Source organism: Corvus cornix, chromosome 1 (genome assembly GCF_000738735.6).
Source record: "Corvus cornix cornix isolate S_Up_H32 chromosome 1, ASM73873v5, whole genome shotgun sequence".
Taxonomy (NCBI): Eukaryota; Metazoa; Chordata; class Aves; order Passeriformes; family Corvidae; genus Corvus; species Corvus cornix.
Genome location: NC_046332.1, coordinates 31,149,735 through 31,169,884, shown reverse-complemented (window position 1 = coordinate 31,169,884; position 20,150 = coordinate 31,149,735). Strand labels below are relative to the sequence as shown.

The 20,150-nt window shown below is 47.5% G+C and overlaps 1 protein-coding gene across 3 annotated transcripts in view; it reads left to right on the top strand.

Moving 5' to 3' along the window:
- GAB2 (GRB2 associated binding protein 2) overlaps nucleotides 1-20,150 on the top strand; it is a 93,503-nt gene that overhangs the window by 48,129 nt on the left and 25,224 nt on the right. For all 3 annotated transcript variants that reach the window (XM_039562009.1, XM_039562013.1, XM_039562002.1), the window contains exon 2: nucleotides 4,692-4,992. In XM_039562009.1, the coding sequence (XP_039417943.1) occupies nucleotides 4,692-4,992 (301 nt within the window). The remainder of the gene's footprint in view (nucleotides 1-4,691; nucleotides 4,993-20,150) is intronic.

Genomic DNA, 20,150 nt, shown 5'->3' with positions numbered 1-20,150 from the left:
TCTTCTCTTCTCTTCTCCCTATATATACTATACAGGTGTGGTGGTAAAAATATTAGTATTTCAGATTAGAGAGATGTGGCTCAGAAGTTGATCCTAATTGAAAGAACATCCCTTTCAACTCAAAGCTAACAGTCTCTGACTGTTTCAAACTCCTCATTTTGGAGCTAAGATAATACTGGGTGGGCCACTCCCACAGGCCCCACCAAGAGCCATCTCTCCATGTTGTCATTTTTGATTCCTTCTCAGGATTGTGGCACTTGCCAAGTTCTCCGGGGATGGATACCTGGCTTTACTGACATTTAAATTATTATTTTCCTCACCTCTTTTCTTTTTTTCTGAAAGAGCAGTTAGGCTGGATCTCTGTGTTCACTTTGCAGAGAACAGGGGAGCAGGGAGGAAGATGCTGTCTGAATGTCCCTCACTATAACCGTGATTAATAAAGTGTCTCTCTGGGCTGTCAGTTAAAGCATTTGGATTTTTAGGCACTTGGCGGCCCCAGATTCTCTGAGCTCTCTGCCCTGATGCCACCAGCTCTGTCACAGCATTGTGCCATCAGGACAGCCACAGGGGACATGAGAGACGTCACTCCTGGAGTGGTGGGGTGGTATCTCCTACCATCCATGGTGATATCTCAGTTGCTCAAGAGCAGCCACCTCTTTGGTTCAGCTCTTCTCACCCAGCAGAAGGAACAGGAAGGGTCCCAACCACTGCCTGAACCCGCCCGAGCATCCCTGCTAAGTACACTCAGCCAGTGAACCCAGCAGCACTACCTCACCTCTGCCAGCCCAGCTCTCCATAAAACAACCAGCTCCAGGCAGCATCCAGCTGGAAAGAGCTCCATTTTGTAAACTTTAACTTTGCCATGGCTCTGTTGAGGTGGAAAGCAGCTGAGCAGCAGCAGCCTCGAACCCAGGGAGGATTCGCATCACAATAGCAGCGCGATGAGCACTTTTTTTTAACAAACGAATCTTTAAAAGAAGTACTTGCCAAGTGTCAAAATATTCCTCAATGATATTAAGGGCCTTTGGCAGCCGTAATTTAACCGTGAAGGAACCTGATGCCGGCAAAGGACCACACAGCTGGAAATTTGTGCTGCAGAGCACCATTTTATGGCTGTTAAGCTGTTGGCCTCTCAACATTGTAAAGCTGTTAAACAAACACAGCCCTTGGCTCACAACACGTGTCAGGGAGGCACAGTGTTTTGGCAGGAGCGGACTCATGGCAACAGGGGCTTCAACAGAGCTGTGAAGAAATAAAAATAAGCAGAGAAGGAAAATTCAGGTGTAGGATGAGATGCCCATTGGCCAGCACAGCCTCATGCTGGGAGAAGGTGGTCTTGGAAAGCGTGTGTAGGTTCACATGGAGTTGCATCCTCCCCTGGTTTGGCACGAGCTGAGATTGCCATGCACATATGGATCCCATACATCTCACCTCTGTCATAGCTGGTGATCAGTAGACCCTTAAATCACTGTCTTGCAGGAAAGTGATATTCTAGGGAAGCCTAAACATGGAAGATTCGGATGGTATTGATAGCTTTGAATGGGGAAATTGGTGTCCCAGGAGGGTGGGCCACATGCTGCAAACTACATATCCTTTGCTGCATATGGTGACATGTTGAAGCAAGCTGAGTTAGTGCCAAGAGATGCTCCAAGAGCAGCCACAGCCTGGCAAACACAAGCTGAGCCCTGGTCCCAATAAAGGCACAGCAAATCCACAGGGAAAAAATAAAATACACTTGCTGAGCCCAGTACTCAAAAATCCAGAGAAATCCAGAGGCTCCTATTTCTTTAGCGTTTACTTCCATTCTCTTCTAGTTATCATTGCTTATTCCTCTGACTTGGAAGCTGATCTTAGGAGGCAGCAACAGCTGGTCCTGCTGTGGGGAAGTGTGGTAGGAGATGCCTCCAGCTGTGCTGCCTGCAGCCATCTGTCCAGGACGGGCACTCCAGAGACTGCTGCCATGAGCTCTTCTGGGTCAGAAGCTGTATTAGAAGAACACCAGTGACTCTTTATCATCAGGAGGGCACCATGCAGAGATGGACAGGGTGGTCTTCCCAGGCTTGTGGGACTCCTGCCCTGTCCAGTGGTCCCACCCTCCAATGCTACTCCAGCTCCTGAAGCTTTCCAATAAATTTTGTGCTGGCAAGACCCATTCTTTCACAACCAGCCTATGTTAAAACTTATCCAAAACCACCAGACCTGTGTGTTATACTGTTTTCTCTGCCAGATCTTGACTGTGTGGTACTTTCCATTGCTACCAGACAGACTAAAGAGAACTGGAGGTGTTGTGGCTCTCACACTGGTGATAAAAAGAGAAGTTGTGGTAGCATCATTGGTCTTGCTTTGCGGCAGTTCCTCCTGTTTTTTCCACGAAAACTCTAAATTCTGGAGTCTAGTTTCTGTACTTTGTGGGTTTTGTAATTCAGCATCTCAGCCATGAAGGGAGGCTGGAAGACTGGACTCCAGATGGCTGGAAAGCAGCAAGCTAAGCAGCAAAAACTGGCGCTGGATGTCTGCATTCAGGTGCTGGTTCATATGGTTGCACAACTCCATCTTCTTGCAGTCCCCTTGCTGACTTGCCCCCCCCACACACCTCATGCATTCCCTTGTCTTAGTCCTGCCAGGTGGCTGCAAAGAAATGACTCAGTGTTAACAGGAAGAAGCTAATGGGACATTTACCACCTAGAACTAGGAAAAAAGTGTTCATGAATTTGTTTCCCGATGCTTTGGGTGATCTGTTTTGAGGAGATGGACTAGTGAATTATTGCTGCTGCCTGGTGAAATTGGTTTTTTCCCTCACTGATGGACACAGCTCCACTGTGTCTATTTTGTCACTCAAAAGCAGCCATTTTGATGAGAAGTGGGTGAGATTAAGCCAAAATCTGCCAGCCTTGCACATCCTCTTGCTAAGCAATTTGCTGCTTCGCTGCCTTTGGAAGATTGCACTGAAGTTGCTTTCCCGGCACTAGGAGCCGTTTTGAGAATTAGTGCAAAACGAATTCGATTACAAAGCTCAAAGACACCGACAAAAGCTATTTTTAAGCTTTTGAGAAGTGTGGTCTGAATCAGACTGTTCAGGGGAAACATCACAGGAGTTTCTTACCCTTACTTCAGCCACAAAAGTCTCGAAAATTGTGGGATCCTGGTGCAGTTGGCTGGCTGAGATCTAGCACATGCCCATCACCAATATGCAAAGCCTGTGGTCAGCGCCTGGGGAGCATCATGAGGGACCCACAACACTGCTCGCCTTGGTGCCTCCCTTGGGTTACTAAAGGTGTTTGTGGCTGTTGGTTCTTCCTTCTTAGAAATATCGTGTGCTTCCTCATAACACAACCCCTTGTAACCATCAGAACTCCAAAACTGGTTATATTCATATTAAAATATGAATAAGGTAAATCTCATTCAAAATGCACCACTGTTCAGAGCCAGGGCAGGATGGTGGGGATCGCATCCCCTCCCTTGGCATCCTCTAGTACGAACTGAGGTCTGTGTCAGGCAACACAGGAGCACTGGTCATAATTTCCATCATGCTTATCCATAGGCACCTCTCAAACCTTTGCTGCCTTCAAAGACAGCCTGAACAAGCTGTTTTAAGGACTGCACTTAGATGTAATCCTTCCCTTCCTTAGGCCATGGGAGCTGAGGTGTCTGCAAGGGAGCATAGCTCTCCAAAAGGGAGCAGCTCAAGGTGGTCCCTCAGCCCTGTGCATCCCTCATGCAGGTGCCGTGATCCTCATGCAGAGCACACCCCAAAAAACACACTGCCCACCTCATGGGATGGGGGGTTACACCTGCACAGTTTCAGCATTTAGCACATTTTCCTTGTGTCTATTCCCCCTCCTGTGGGCTCCCAACTGTGTCTGGCATGGGGAGGGCAGCAGGACCGCAGCTCTCAGGGCCAGGGCTGATGGCTGACATTTATTTTGCTGGTTCACTTCAAACTCCACAGCCCTCTGAGTCCATGCCGCGGGTAGTTTGGCCGGGGGCAGCTGCCAGCAGTGCTTGGAAGGATCAATGATAACCTTTTCCTTTGCTAAGGAGTTACCTATGTGCCAGGGAGCAGAGGATGCTGAAAAACAAATGAAGCTGGGATTCTCCGTGGGTCTCCCTGGCATTATTCCTGATATTTAAAAAAAACAAACCAGTTCTCCTTTGGTTTTATTAGTCTTTCTATCCTGGCATTTAAACAGAGATGGGATTGCCATGGTCAGTATCTGCAGACACATCCTACGATGCTCTCGGGGGTTTCTCTGAAGGTTAGGACACTCAGAGTGCTGCATCCAAAGTGCCTCAGCTCCTCCGAGCTGCTGGAAGGCATTTTGGCATTGCGATGCCTGGTAATGCCACTGCACAGATTATCCCACATCACGGGGAGAAGGGCATTTGGGTCCTGGGAACATGGCTGGGCTGTAGGGTAGGAGCAAGGTTCCTCTGAGCCCCAAGACTGGCACCTTTTGGGGTCATCTTATGCTACAATGCTATTTCAGTATTTAATTCTCCTGGATTTTAGTATCAAACTGAAGAACTGAGCTGAGTCTGTGCACCTCTTGCAGGTATGCCTGAGCAGCATCCCAGAGCACCCCATGATGGAGAAGTGTCACGTGCCTCTGTGTCACCCTGTGCCTAGCAGTGGTTTTTCGCTCTCACAGATTCAGTGATGAGGTTCATGCTTGCTCTTGTCTTGGTTTCAGGCATGGAAGAAACGCTGGTTCGTCCTGCGCAGCGGTCGGATGAGTGGTGACCCTGACGTCCTGGAGTACTACAAAAATGACCACTCCAAGAAACCTTTGCGTGTCATCAACCTCAATTTCTGTGAGCAAGTGGACGCGGGCCTGACCTTCAACAAGAAGGAGCTGCAAGACAGCTACATCTTCGACATCAAAACGAGTGACCGGACCTTCTACCTGGTGGCTGAGACTGAGGACGACATGAACAAATGGGTTCGCAGTATCTGCCAGATCTGTGGCTTCAACCAGTCCGAGGAGAACACAGGTACCATGAGAGACAGGTCCATGGCTAAGAGCATCTTCTCTCCTGTCCTCCCAGTGGGCCTGGCTCCTCTTTCAGATCATACCTGTAGGAGGGGGGTGCAGCCTGCCACGTGGGGGGGCTGGGGGGGGGCTGAAGTGGGAAATGGATGGACATATGGGAAACTTTCATGAGGCTTTCCTGTCTTTGGCATCGGAAGAGTTCTCTTGGCTATCGTGAGAGCCAATCACCTAATTCATTTTTATCCTCTATAACTGTAGATCTTTCAGTCTCTTACAAGAAGTTGATGGTGTTTGGGGACGTTTTTAGCTGCAGCCTTTGTCCCTATCCATCACCAAAACCCTTTGAGAGTGGTGGGAACCAGCAGTGAAAATCCCCTTTGTTCAGAGGTTTCAGTCCCTTGGTGGAGTAGGGGGAGAAGCTTTACTTGGAACCATTTTCCTCTCCAGTGCTGACAGGCTCTCATGTGAAGGACAGACATGCTCCCTGCACCTGCATCCCCATCTCTTCCTGGGACCCTCAGGGAAAGGACTGGGAGGGGGAAGGAAAACTCCAGGTAGTGTATGTGCAGTGGTGGGACCTATTGTCCGAGTTGTGCTCCACCATCCAAACTCAGTTGCACTTAGGCAAGCCTCTGCATTAAGCACTGGTGAGCTTCCTTTGCTTTCCCAGCACCACGAGGGCACACCTAACTCCTGAGTGAGATGGGATGGGGCAGTGAGCCTGGGGTGCAGCTCTGCAGTCAGCTGCTCATCCCATTACATGTGGTAGCACCTCTGGCTATCTCTGCTTCATCTCATCCATGGTCCAGTCTCATCCAAGGGACTCCAGGCCTGTGCTCTGCCTACATGAAACTCCCTATAATAACGTCCAGCTTGAATCTGTTTTGGTCCCTCGTGGAGCAGCTGCCATCCGCAGGAGCTGAAACCCTGCCAAGAGCTTGTCAGGCAGGACAGCAAACAAAGCATCGCAGCAGCACGGATGCGATCTTCGGTGACTGACGCATGAAAGAGGATGTCACCTTGGCAATGGGTGCACAAGTGGTAGAAAGGATCCTTGATAACGTCGCCAGCCAGCTCTTTCAGGGAAAGGTCAGGCTAAATAAATTACATACCGTTCCAATGTCAGCAGCGCAGCCCTCGAGGTTCAGCAAAATTGTTCAGGCCCCTTTTTTAAGAGCTGTTTCATTGCAGGGTTTTCCATTTTGCGTGCATTCAGCTGGGGGAACTGTTTTTTTTCTCATTTAGTAAAATGAGCTTTCAGCCCAGTGGCAGCAGGATCGATACGGGACTTCAGTGAAATATAAATCTGGGCAGCAAAAGGAAAAACAATCTCCCGCTTCCAAGTACATCTGTCCCAAAGGGCACACAGGGATCATCAGGCTGCAGAGATCCAAGCACTATTCCCTGCAGGATCATGGAGTGACATCAGCAAAAGAGGAACAAAAATCCCTATTTGTAACAGAATCACAGCTCGTTAATGCTGTAGGGAAAGTACCCACTTGAAACAGTACCCAGCTGCCAAAGCGTGATTTTCTGAGTAAGCCAAGAAAAAGCCTGCAACGGCAAATGCAGCAGATGTGTCCAGATGCTGCAGCAAAGAGGGAGCATGAATTATTCAGGGCTGCTGCTTCGCTTTGGTCCTTGCCAAAGCAGTGACTCCATGCTCACCTTTCCTTCACCATCCCTGCTAAATAACGGCAAATAAATCATCAATTTCCCAAAGTGAGTAATGTTCATTTGAAGAACCCGTGGCCTGAGGCTGGGCAGAGAAGTTGAGGGATCATTGGAGCATGATGGGTGTGGGGAGTCCTGTCCATCTTGGCATATATAAGCTCGTCACGCATCCTTCGTGAGGTGTCAGCTGGAGGGAGTAATGAAACAGTCATAGCCATGTTTGTAACTGTGCTGTGCTGTGCTCCCTCTTCATCACCTCCTTGAAGTCAAGGGTGGATGGATGGGAGAGGATCAAAAGTTTGTGCAAGATTAAGGCAGTTCCTGGGTAGAAACAGAGCTTGGGACACTTGGCATTTCATTCTTGGACCTTCCTCCCCTCATCCTCAAGCTTCTCTGTGCCTTGTGGCCTCTGACTTGGAGAATGAATGAGTCAGTAATTGGATGAACCAAAAAGGCAAGGAAAAGGTAACCATCTTGGGCAGGAATAGCTCCATGCTAATTGTAGCAATTAATTAACTAAACCTCCTTCTCCCAGCAGACAGGCAGCGTGGTGGAACAAGATCAGAAACTGCCAGGGAAGCCACTGTGCACATTTTTCTGGTTGTACTTGTTCCTGGGTGTGTGACTGCTGTATACTGGCCCAAAAGCCTTGCTGGGTCTGGCCCCACAGCCAGGCTGTTCCCAGCTGGGCTGTACTCACAGCCCAGCTGGGGAAACGCTCCATCACCGGCAAATGCATCTACTACAGCTGCCATCATATGCTGCATTACCTCCTCCTCAAAGGGACACCCCGCATCAGCTCAGCCTCAGCCACCCATCACCAGTTTGCTTATAACCCACCTGGTGATGGAGGAAAAACTCATTTTAGCTTTTGGGGCAGTTTGGGTAAAAGCCTGTTCCACCAGCTCCCCGTGATGGTAGGGAAAAGGCAGGGTAAAAAGGCTTTTTAGCATGATTTAGTAAGCAAATGGGCAGCCTGGAAGCAGTGATATAAACTGGCTGCAAACCCTCTGCACCAGTGTGGGACCATGCTTCGGTGCTGCCCATGCTCCCGAAAGGTGAAACAATTAAAAGGCAAACAGATTTACACCCTTTGATGCTTCTTTCCATTTGCAGCTCGATGGGAGAGTGCAAATTTTCTGTCACTTGGTTTTCGCATTAGTCCTTCATGTCCTGTCTAGACAGGGGGACTCTTAGGATTAAGAAGGAGGCTGGACTTTAGGGCAGTTTAATGTCATGCTGTGGCTCACTGCTGGTTTTGCTGATCTCCAGCTGCATTATACATCTGGTTCAGCGGAAGGAAGCTCGTTTCAGCCTCAGGGGCCTGAATGTCAGTGAGGTGGTGGGTCCTGCCTGCTGTCCCAAGGAGCAGCCGCTCAGCAAAGCTGCCCCAGTGGCTTTGTTCCCTGCCCCGACCTGAAAATAATTGCAGAGCAGCATGATTACATCTGCCAGGAGAAGGGAAATTAAATTGATTTTAAAGTGTTTACCCAGACTGTGGCAAAGCTTTTTGTTTCTGTTAACACCTATATACTTTGAGAGCTAATTACTGTTTTTGAACAAGCAGAGCCTCACAGGATCCCGGCTCCCCTGTGTGTTTGAGGAAGCTGACCATGCTCAAGGAAAGTAGGTTTGTTCCTGCCTCAGTGCTGCCTTTACACTGCAGTTTGCACTGCTGCCACCTTGAGTGATTCAAATACACCGAGGGGGAGACCAGCCGGGGACCCAGGGCCACAGGCTACATGAGAAAGGCCAGCGTGTGGGTATTTCAAACCATCTGCATTTTGCCTGCCCTAGTGGGCAGGCAGCCAGGGCTCAGCTGTGAACTGGATTTTCTCATATGCTTTGTTTGTTGAAGTTAAAAAAAATACCAAATCCCACTAAACATATCTCATGTGCCATTAACTCTTTCAGAAGCTGATGTTTCAGCCAAAACCCCTCCTTGTCTGATTCCCAGTATGACAGAGGTGCAGCTACAGCAGCCTGTAGTTTAATTTCTCACGAACCAGCCTGTCCCCATGCAGTGAGCATGTCCTTGCAGGGGCCCTGTGCAAGGATTAGTTATTTTAAGGAGTCAATAACTTTATTAACTTTATGTCAATTTACTCTGCCACCCCCAGCACCTCCCTGGAGCTCCTCTTCTAACTCCTCCATGGAAAAGGGGCTCTTTCAGGGGCTTGGATTCACGGGTGCTGAGCAAACACGAGTGGGAGTTTAAAAGCTTATTCATACACATCATTAATGCCCCTGTGCTAGAGGTTTAACCCAGACATGGAACCAGGGAAGGGAATATTTGTGGGTAAGTAGATGTTTTTGCTCTGAGCTGAAAGCTCCCTCCACTTGGAGAGGGTGAGGAAGGCGTGGGAAAAAGATGGCACTGGGCTCCTGCCCTGATGGGTTGTGTCTGGCAGCAGTAGCCTCTCCCACCCAGACCAGGCATGTTTTCTTTTTTTTTTTTTTTTCCATCTGGGACTTAATTTCTTTTATTTATTTCTCTGTTTTCTGTCAGGGAGTTGCTCCAGGGCAGTTCTGGGTTCTGGCTAACTCCCCGCTCCGTCTCCAAGGCTTGGCATTGGTATTTTACATCATGACAGGGATCAATCCCCAGCAATCCCAAGGCTTTTACTGTCTCGCTGAACATAGGTCGGGGCTGCGCATTAAAGTTTGATGGAGATGTGTCTCACCTTCCTCCTTCAACTCAGATGTGCTCATTCTAGCAGTTTAATGGATCAGCCTCTGGATACCAGTCACTTTCTGCTCACACTGGTGAGATCTGCACCTCACATGCGTGGGTCTCTTTGGCTTGGTGCTGCCCCAGACCCTCCACCAGTTGCCCCCTGCCAGCCCATGAGAGCAAATTTATTGCTCTCACTTCCCTTGCTTTGGCTTGGGGTCCCCTATGGGCCACTGGCTGGTTGTTCCCAGCCTGCTGCCTGCAAGTCTGTGTTATGACCCCATCTGGCTGCTCTTGCACCCTCCTCACTTCTCTCCCAAAAACGTGTTTGTCCCAGCATCAGCCCATCGATTCCTTGCAGCCAGGTTTGCCTGGGTGTTTGCCCAACAAAGGGAGCTCAAGATGGACCAGAGAAGAAAACAACACAGATACCCCCCTGAAGGCTTGTTGGGAGGACAGGAGCTGCCCAAAACTCAGTGAAGAGGCTGTGGGCTGCAAGACTAGAGTAAAACCAGGTTTGAACATTGTATACCACCCACCTCTCCCAAACACTCCCAAGTCACCAGTGTTCCCCATCCCTGCATGTAGGAGCAGGGCACCAGGGAGCCCCTGCAAGATGACAGTTCCTGCATTCCTGCCACCACTGCCTCTGCCATGGCCAGGAAGAACCAAAGCAGAGGGGAAATACTATTGACTGCCTCAAGATCAGGTACTTCCTTGCCATTGTGCCTAGCATATGCCTTCTTCCTTCCCTACTTGTGCCCCGGAGGAGTTACAAGCCGAGCACCTGGCCAGGGAGTGCGCCAAGGCTGAGGAATGTGGGATGAGAAGTGGGGGCAAGGAGGGATATGTGGGGGTGTCCTTGTGTTCCTGACAATACCTGGGCCCTGCTGTGCATTGTTTTGGGATCTGCAGGCAGCACTGCCACCTAAGAGCACTGGAGTAGGCAACCCCTTGTGGAGGCTTGTGCCCTCAAGTGAGCCACAACTTCATAAAGTCATAGAATGCTTTGGGTTGGAGGGGACTTTAAAGATCATCCAGTTCCAACCCCTTGCCATGGACAGGATACCTTTTAATAGACCAGATTGGTCAAAACCCTGTCCAACCTGGCCTTGAACACTTCCAGGGATGGGGCAGCTGCAGCTTCTCTGTGCAACCAGTGCCAGTGCCTCACCTCCCTCACAGGAAACAGTTCTTTCCTAATACATAATTTAAACCTTCCCCCTGTTGGTTTAAATTCATTCCCCCTTGTCCCACTTGATTCTTTAGCTTCTGGTGACACAAGTCAATTGGTCTTGACTCCATCTTTAAGCTCTGGTATGAGTTGTACTTGGATATCAGTTGACATGGAGGCCAGTCTGTCTGTCCCCTGGCAGACAGTACAACAAGCAATGAACAAGAGCATGGGTGAGTTGAGCTTGACCCATGGGATGGAGGGGGCATATCTGGTTGGATTCTCTCCAGATATCCCACCTTCCCATGTTTGTTCACCTACCTAAAGACCGAATGTCCCCTGCTCCATTTGGGACTTGGAGGCAGCCTGTGCTGGGACAGGAATGCAGAGCCTTGAGCCCTGTACTCTGACCTGATGTCCCACCATACACACAGATGCAGCCTTTTCCTCAGTGCTCCCATCAGTGCTTTCAGCACTCGGTGTCAAGGAGCTCCCTCTTTTCAAACACTGATGTCACATCTAGATCCACTGGTTGCACACCTCAAAGGCATTTGGATCAGACCCCCCTCATCCTTTTCTACTGTGTTCTGAGTGTTCCTAACAAGGGAAATAGCTGTGGCTGCAGATTCACTCTGGAGGACAAATGCAGATGTCGTATCTTGGCCCCAGGTTTGGCCCAGCCTTGCTGGAATGGGTGTGGGAGACCTGGTGGCCCCAACTCACTTTGCACCAGGCTTGTGGTTAAACTTCAGGTGCATGCAAGCACCTTCTTGCCTGACTCACAGTTCATTCCTTAGCCTTCCTGCCACTTTAAATTTGTTCCACACTTCCCTGACCCTGGTTTTCCTGCTCTACAAACAGCAAGTTATTTTAAGATCTGACACTGTTCAGCTTTTATTTCTGTGTAAACAATACCGGAGATGGAGTGGTATTGGCACAAAGGAGCAGCTTGAGAGCAGTTAACTGCCTGCTGTCTTTCTCCCCTTTTTTTCCCCTCTTTTCCCTCTGGAGGTGAGCTAGTTGAGGTACTGATGAGTCTGCTGAAGAGCAGAGCGCCACTGATGACCTGGAATTTGCTTCCTAGAAGACAGAAACAGGGAGAGGTTCTTCCTGATCTCTATCAGCTGGTGAGGGTCACCTTGCTGCGATTCCCCTGGCAGTTTGGAGAGGGAACTGATGCTGCTAAGAGTGAGACATGTGGGTGGTTATAGTCTGCCCACTTTTAGGGTGAAAATGGAAAAACATGTCTAAAATGAGGAACTAGGACTGATGAGCTTAGGTGTCTACTTTCTCCTAAAACTCTACTGAGATGAATGCCACTTGTCTCAGGATTGCTATCAAGGCCTCTAAGGTAGCTGGATCTTAAATGATTTCATTTTCATCATTTAATTTACACCAGAGGAGGATCAACCCCTACTATTCTCCCATACCTTATTCCTCTTGCTGTACTCTGCTCTTCAGCATGCTGGGTTCCCAGAAACATTGCAGGACCAGAGTCAACACTGTGCTGCTATGGTGGTCACTGTCCTTGATACCAACTGCAGGTTTTCTGCCCATATAGGTGCCAAGAAAAGGACTGAGGAAAGGATGCAGAGGGTTTTAACAAGGGAAAAGGTCTTAAGGTATCTACATGATTAGAAAACCAAGCTTCTCGCTTCAGGGCATCTGATGTAATCAAACCTCTGACATTTGCAATGCTTGGATCAAGACTTTCTTCACAGTTTGGGTTTTGGAAATTCAGGAATTTTTAGGATTTTCTTATTTAGATGTTTTTATTGTGACTGCGGACATTTTGAAGAGGTAGAATTGAAAATAATCCAGAAGATACATGAGCCTTGTGTTTGCAAACCCATAACTCTGCCATCCCAGAGAGTCCATTGGAAGATAAGTGCTAGTTGAGCCTCCTTTGACCATACTCAGCACTGATGGGAACTGGCAGAGGATGCAGCTGTTTGTGGGAGCACAAGGTTTATAGGCAAAAAATGCTCTTATCTCGCTGCAAATAATAAAACCATCAACCAGCAAAAATGAAAATTTATGCTCAGCTTTCAAAAAGGACCAACAGCCAAATACTCCAGCTCTTCTTGACTGTTTCCCAGCTGGCGCCCAGCTCAAGGGTATCCAACTGGCCTCTTCTGAAGATAAATACAGAGCTGGAGGACTGGGGCCTTTGGGGAAAATCCTGCCCTTTCCTGGCCAAAGTCCCACTGGGTTAGCTGAGCTGAGGCTGGGATTTGAGCTGGGAGAGAAGGAAGAAATGTGAAGTTCAAGAGGTTTGAGGTTTTTTTTAGAACTAAAAGCATTGCCCAGCCTTTCCAGCACAGGTTTCCTAGCAGAGATTGACAAGCTGAGTTCACGTCTCAGCCCTGGCCAGGGCTGTCTCCTGGCCTGGCACCCAGAATCAGAAACCCATTTAACATAGTTCTTTGTTTTGTAATTGGCTTTTATGGCTATGAGCCCTGTCAGATGAGCTCTGTTAGTTTAATGGGCACAGAGGAATTTTTAGGGTGACTTACTGACCGTGGAAAAATGAGCGTGGCAGACAGTATCAGTAGTGCATCAAAAAACAAAACCATGCAAAGCCCTTGGAAACAAAAACAGCTGATGGACTTGGAGTGAAATGACTCTGTCTGAGCAGAACTGAGGGAGGGAGGGAGGGAGAGAGGCATTTTTGGGTGTCAGCCAACTGGGAGGAAACTCACAGTCAGATTCGCCTGCATTTTTATTTCCCAGAGGGGTCTTGGGACTGTTGTAGCCCATGTACCCCAGTCATGTGCTTTGGAATTCATGGAGCTGCCATGAATCTGTGTCTGCAGAGTTCCTCAGGCATCAGGGCAGGACATGGACCTACAGGGGATGCCCAACACATAGGAACCAGGCTGGGAAATGCAATGGACAGAGAACCCCAAAATGCAGGTGCAAGCAGGTTGGACAAGGGAAAAAAATCATCTTTGCAGAGGATAATTTTCTGGCAGTTTTTCACAGCGTGACACTTTTTTCCTCGCAAGTAAATGTATTTCCCTATTTCTTTCCTCTGTATATTTCACATTGTTCCTTCCAAAGCTTTGAGAGGGACCATTATTTTATATGCCCTGCACACTGCTTTGTAAAACTTGATAAAAGCCAGGACAGATTTAGACTCTCATTTCCCGGGCCCCAATGCCTGTTTGTTTGCTGGTTTGTATTCCTTTATATTTCCAATTAAAACCAAGTCTGAGCAAAGGGAAAGCTTTCTAAAGCCTTTAAAGCCTCCAAGTGAAGGCATATGGAGCAGGGAGGAGACATGAAGCTGTCGATTCCTGTGAACTTTCCATGACACCAGCCAGGGTTTGTTTCCAGACTGATTCTTATTTATGAATGCAGTAACATTTATTACTGATTTTATCTGTAAAGATAGCATTTCTTCCCTAGATGGTTTCTATGCCTCAGTTATAATTACTCCCTGCTCCCCAAACATACTTTTGATTTATTTATTGTGGTACAATACCAGAGCTGTAATATTGTCAATTACTTAGGGCTGTGGGGTTACACCTGATCCAAGGATGCCCCATGAATGCCCTTTCCACATCCCAGCTCCCTCCAGGAAGGCTGAGAGCATCTCCAAGGGTCCATCACAGTGTAGATGTAGCCAAGAAACCTGTGTTTTGCTATGCCAGGTGCTGCACAAGCACTGAGCAGAAAGGCAGCCTCTGCTGGAAAGGATTCATCACTAAGGCGCAGTATAGATGTGTTGGTGCATCTTTTCTACTGCCTGCAGCCATTTGTTGCCAGAGGCAGATCAGCGGTGGTACCTGTTCCCTCCAAGGTGGGAATGGTCTTTAAAGGGACATTTGGCCACAGGTCCTGAAAAACCTGTTTAGAAATGAGACTGTCAAGGAAAATTAGATGTTATTTATCTATTCTGTTCCCCGCTTGCTCACAGTCTGCTGCTTCTCTGTGGGATTCAGACATAGAAGGGAGTTACGGTTTCCACCAGGCATCCAAGGACCATCTTTGCTATTTTTCCATGCTTACAATCACTTTAAGCCACAGAGGATGGAGCAAATACTTACAGCTGTGTGGAAAAGAAAGTCCAGCCCCCCAAAAAACCCAACAAAAAACCCAACGTTTGACTAACGTGAGTCTTCATCCTTGGAAATACTCAAAACCTGGCTGGACACTGTTCTGACCTGCTGTAGCTGCCCCTGCACCCCTCTGGGTAAAGAACCTTTTCCTAATATCCAACCAAAGCCTCCCCTGACAGAACTTCAGGCCATTCCCTCAAGTCCTGCCACTGATCACCACAGAGAGGAGATCAGTGGATCAGTGTCTTCCCCTCACAAGGGAGCTGTAACTGCACTGAGGTCTCCCCTCACTCTCCTCTTCTCCAGGCTGAACAGACCAAGTGACTTCCGCTGCTCCTCATATGGCTGCCCCTAAAGGTCCCCCAGCTGCTCTATAGTGGGTGGTGAAGCTCTGGGTCATCTCAGCCCTTACTGGAGATGTAGCTTCCTTTCATACTTACTTGGTTGTTGTCACATGCCCAGGAATGTGACTCGTTTGCACCTTTGATTGATTTCCACCCTTTATATCTGTTTATTAAAATGGAAATTAACATTTCACCTCAAAAATTTCATCATGTACTCTCTCAGTTCCACATGGCCTAATCCCATCCCAGCCAGCACAGCTGCTTGTGCCAAGTTTTGGTATGATTACCTTCCATTGTTTCACTGCCAAATTGCCCCTGCGCTTGTACGCCATTGCTTTTGAGAGTAAGATGGAGTGGAGTGAGTCATTGCAATTGCTGTTTTATGTTTTTTGCTTCATAACTGACAATGAATCCTCTTTTTGAAGTGTTGGGCAGGTGTCTGTGCACTCGCAAATACTTCATCCCCTGTAAAAGTGTAGCGAACGACTGTTGCGCTGCCTGTGGCTCCATTCTCACCTTCATCTCATGGCCGATCACCTGCCCTGCCAAGCACCACCTTGTTTGACATTGCTGTCTGTGTGAACCCTCCCCTCAAGCCTGCGTGTGCTCTGCACAGGCTTAACATTGATATAAAGCCTTTACGAGGATAATTATTTTTGCTGGCTTGCCATGATGGTTCATATTGCTCTCCAGTGAGTCATGATGAAGTCTTTCAAATACCCACTTGAAATCCATAAATTCTCTGACGAATCTTTCTGCTGTTTGATGGTTGCTTTGATGATTAGTGTTAGGGTCAAAACCTGGTCAACACATGGTCTTCCAAGTGAAAATAACAAAGGGAGCTTATAAAAAAAAAGGGAGAGTGGCTTTTTACATGGGCAGATAGGGATAGAACAAGGGGGGAACAGTTTTAAACTAAAAGAGGAGAGAATTAGATTAGATGTTATGGGGAAATTCTTTACTGTGAGGGTGGTGAGGCACTGGCACAAGTTCCCCGGAGAAGCTTGGGATGCCCAGATGGGGCAGTGTTTAAGGCCAGGTTGGATGAGGCCTTGAGCAACCTGGTCTAGTAGAAGGTGTCCCTGCCCATGGCAGGGTGTTGGAATTAGGTGGTCTTTAAGATTCCTTCCAACCCAAACCATTCTATGATCCTATGAAAATGCTGCCTTCCTCTCTTGACATTTGTCTGAAAAAAACCTCCTGATAGAGCAGAAGACTTTCCCAGAAAGTACTGTGGTATCTCTTAAGTATTTACTTTTTTCTTTCCTTTTTTTTTTTTTTTTTTTTTTTTGAGAATCCCAGTTTATTGACTGTGGCTTTTGCTCATCCCCATGATTCTAAGAAAGGGGGTGGATTTTGATTTTCATTTGAAGCTCATTCATACTTTTACAGCTTTATTACAGTTTTTAAATACTGTTATATCCCCTCTTTGGCATCAACATAACTCCTTCTGAGCATCTGAGGTCCTGTTGGTTTTTCTGTGATGCTCCAGAAACTCACTTCCACTGTTTCTTCTACCTCTAAGAAGAACTCAAGGGTACAGACTTGGAAATGCCTTGAGCTTTTTTGGCACGATTCTGGAAGGACCACCCTGTCCTCTGCCCGCCAGTAACATTTTTATGGCGATAAATCCACGTTGTCCAAGTCCTGGGAAAACAGAGCTTTGTGTACTAAAAAATCCACTCATGTCTCAGTGATGAGAACACATGCTACTGGTCTGGTGTCTCGTGGTGCCATCTGAAAGGAGGACCAGCCCTGTGTTCACAGAGCAGTAGTTTGTTTTACACATAAAGTGGCTCAAAGAATTAGTACTGCCACAACTGCAAGAATGCCCTCAGTCATATTAGATAAAGTGAAATACTTGCTTTAATAAGGTTTATAAGGGATGAGGTGATGCACAAATTTTTCCCTGCGGGTGCACTGCTGCATGAGTGATCCCTGTGAAGTTGTCAGCTGTCTCCAGAGCAGTTGGAGTTGGGAGGTTGGAGCAGACTGGCTTCTAGTCTGGTCTGGTCCCAATAGTCCCTGCATTCCCATGGTTGTAGCCAAAATCCATTATATCCTGGCTTATTCCTCCCATCATCTCTGGAGAGAAATGGATCTAATACACTGTGTATTTGTCACCATACCACTTTTCATCCCATAGATGAAGGATGAAGATGGATGTCACCCAGATCTGTCTCAGCAGCCAAATACACTAAGTTCAGACATGTGTCGTGTCAGTAATTAAAATCAAAAATAAAATAAATCCCATTCCTGTGAGGAAGGAGGAGTGCTCAGCAGTTGCTTGTATGGAGTCAGAGCAATCTGGGGAAATGCTGTCCTTGCAGCAAGTGGAGCAGGTGACAAGCCCAAAACAAACTCCCTTTCAAAAGGCAGTGAAAATTCAGCATCTTCATTTTCACTCCCTCTGGTATTCATTTTCATACTCTTTCAGTGTCAATTTTGATTCGCACCTTTTCATTCTGAATTTGAATGAATTTCAGGAAGAAACAAGAATTGCGCTTTCATATCTAAAAAGCACATGATTATGATTTTCAGTTGAAGAGGGGCAATCTGCCCCCAAAAAATTATCTGCTCTGATGAGAATGAATGGAAATACCTCAACCTTCTCCCCTTGTACTTAAAATTCACTTTTATCCTCTGAAGGTTTCTTGTAATTTCTGGCTTCAAGCAATCCCTTGGCAAGCTCTTATTTTGATTAAATGGCATTTTCCAGCTGGAGGATGTCAGAAGATTTTCAGCTGGCCCTAAGCCAAGTGCAAAGCACCGGGTGAGGCACCAGGCAAGAAGATGTGGATTTTGCTCTGGGTGCTGGTTCCAACTGTGGTGGGTGCAAGGATGGGTGAGCTGCAAGGAGGGTAATGTCATCCAGTGCTTCTGGGTTTTCAGAATGGACTCACCATACTTTGTGAGCTGGTTTGAGCAAGGAAGAGGAGGGTGAGGAAATGCTGAGTAAGCCCATGGGATGGTTCCCAACCCATGACCAAGCATCAGAGCAGGGATGGTTTGCTCTGGTCTTTGGATGCCAGTGGATGTTTTGTTCCTGAGTCAGGCGATGAATGCCGAAATCCAAAACTATAACTGTGAAGGAGATTGTGATAAATCTGCCTTACCTGAGTCTCCTGAGGACCAAGCTCTACATTACGCTCCATTGCTCCACCAAACCCAGCTCTACTGCTGCTGTGTGTTAAAAATAACCACAAAACCAGCCCATGCTTTAGTGCACAAGGTTCAAACAGCAACATCCATGCTGGGAGTTTGCTCTGCTTCTCAGTGCAGAAATATCCAGCAGGGAGAGACTTGGTTGTGCATGACCAGATGTGACGGGGACATGGAGGGTTTCCAGGTGGAAACACTCATGCACAGGGAAAAGAAAAACAAGAACATAAGATGGAGCTGAACTGATGGTCACCAAACTCCATCAGGATGTTAAGCCCAGTGGGATTCAGGACTCCAGCCCACTCTGCATCTCCTTTAGCCACCCTCAGCTCTTTCTTGGGATGGTCCCAGAGGGGCACAAGCCATGGTGGATGGGGAATGTGGGGACAGGGACGCTACTGGAACAGACACTAACACAAAATCGCTTGTGGGAGGAGCTGCCAGCCTCGTGTTTCTGAGTGCAAATACCGCTCCAAAGTACTGCACTGCTTTCAACCCACGCCAGTTCTTGCCTTTGGCACAAGTCGTGCTCCCCACTCCCTGCCAAACCAGTACAGATGTTCTAACACCCACCAGAACCCAGATAATTACAAACAGAATTGAAAGACTGGTCAGAGTTGTTTTCTTTTCATTGCCTGAACTCTGAGCCATTCTCAAGCAAGATGCTTCCCACTTTCTGACATTGCTTTCAAAGACATTTTTGTGGGACACATTGCTAATACTCATTTTATGATTAGGGGAATGCCTAGAAGCCCCAACCTGGATGAGGATCACACCATGCCTGCTGATGTAATGGTTACCACCGAGTGAAACAAGTGCAGGGAAGATGAGTACAGCAGCTGGGAAAACACTTTCATGGGAAATTAGAGCTAGTTTCTAACCAGCAACTTTTCAGCCATGGCATTGCAAAGCTCAGCTCATTTTCAAATGGGTTTGGAGCGTGTTTTCAATGGGACAGAACCACGTGATCAGCTGATGGGCACAGGTCAGAAAATGCTGCAGGTCGTTTGCATCCAAGATCCTCATGGGAGACAGTGCTTACCATGGAGAGATTGTGAGCAGCTGAGATAAAGGAAGCAGCAGCATTTCCTGTTGTAGCAGAGGGAAGCCAGAAGCAAACACTTTCTTCCTGGTCTGTGCTTGTACCCTAAGATTCAGGAGTGTGGCCAATGATGAGAATCTTGGTTCTCTCAGGCCAGTTGCAAACAGCCAGGTTTGATTTTAACAGATGAGAACTGATTCAGCATCAATGAAACCAGTTATCATGTGTCTGCCCTGAGGCCACTTAGCATCTGTGGGGAGGAGGACCAAGAAAGCCTTCTCAGGCTTCACTCTACATGAACCACATCATGTCTTCTCATCTCTTTTCCATCAGGATGTTTTGAGTTCCTCCTGGACGTGCAGGTGAATTTTGTCCTTGCATTTGTTATCACAGGAGCTGACTGTTTGGGAAGGAGCTGACCAGCACAAGCCCACCAACGCTGGTGGGGTCAGGCTGTCTTCATGGCTCTCCCCTCAATCCCTGATGCAAATTTCCTTGTCCGCTGTGCCCAGACATGAAAATTTCCATCTGACATTATTCCAGTTCATTTCTGGTTGCTGTGGAGACCAATTTAAATGAAACTCAGTATTTTGAAAGAGAATATGAGTCTAAGTCATTTGCCATGCAAGGTCCCATGCTAATAGCATTACCATATTATTTGATTATGGCGATGTGTAGGGAATAAATTCCAAGTCCTTTTGCCATCATTGCATCTTAAAAGAAGAGGAAGAGAAAAACCTCTGGGCTTTAACTGATATTGAAGACCTTTACTGCATGTGAACTGATTTCTGAATGCATAAAGCTTTGGGGGGTCACAGGCATTTTTAACCTTATGCAATGTGAATAGCGTGCTGGAAAGGACCTTTTCTTTCTCTGCTTCCACTGAGCACTGTTAATAGACTGTCTAATGGGCTGGAGTCAGATTTTTAATGATGGGCAGAGAGATCCAGGATGGCTTTTTGAGCTGTTTGCATTTTTCCTGGAGTGCTGGTGTGGCAGAGCCTATCAAGAGAGTGGCTGGGCAA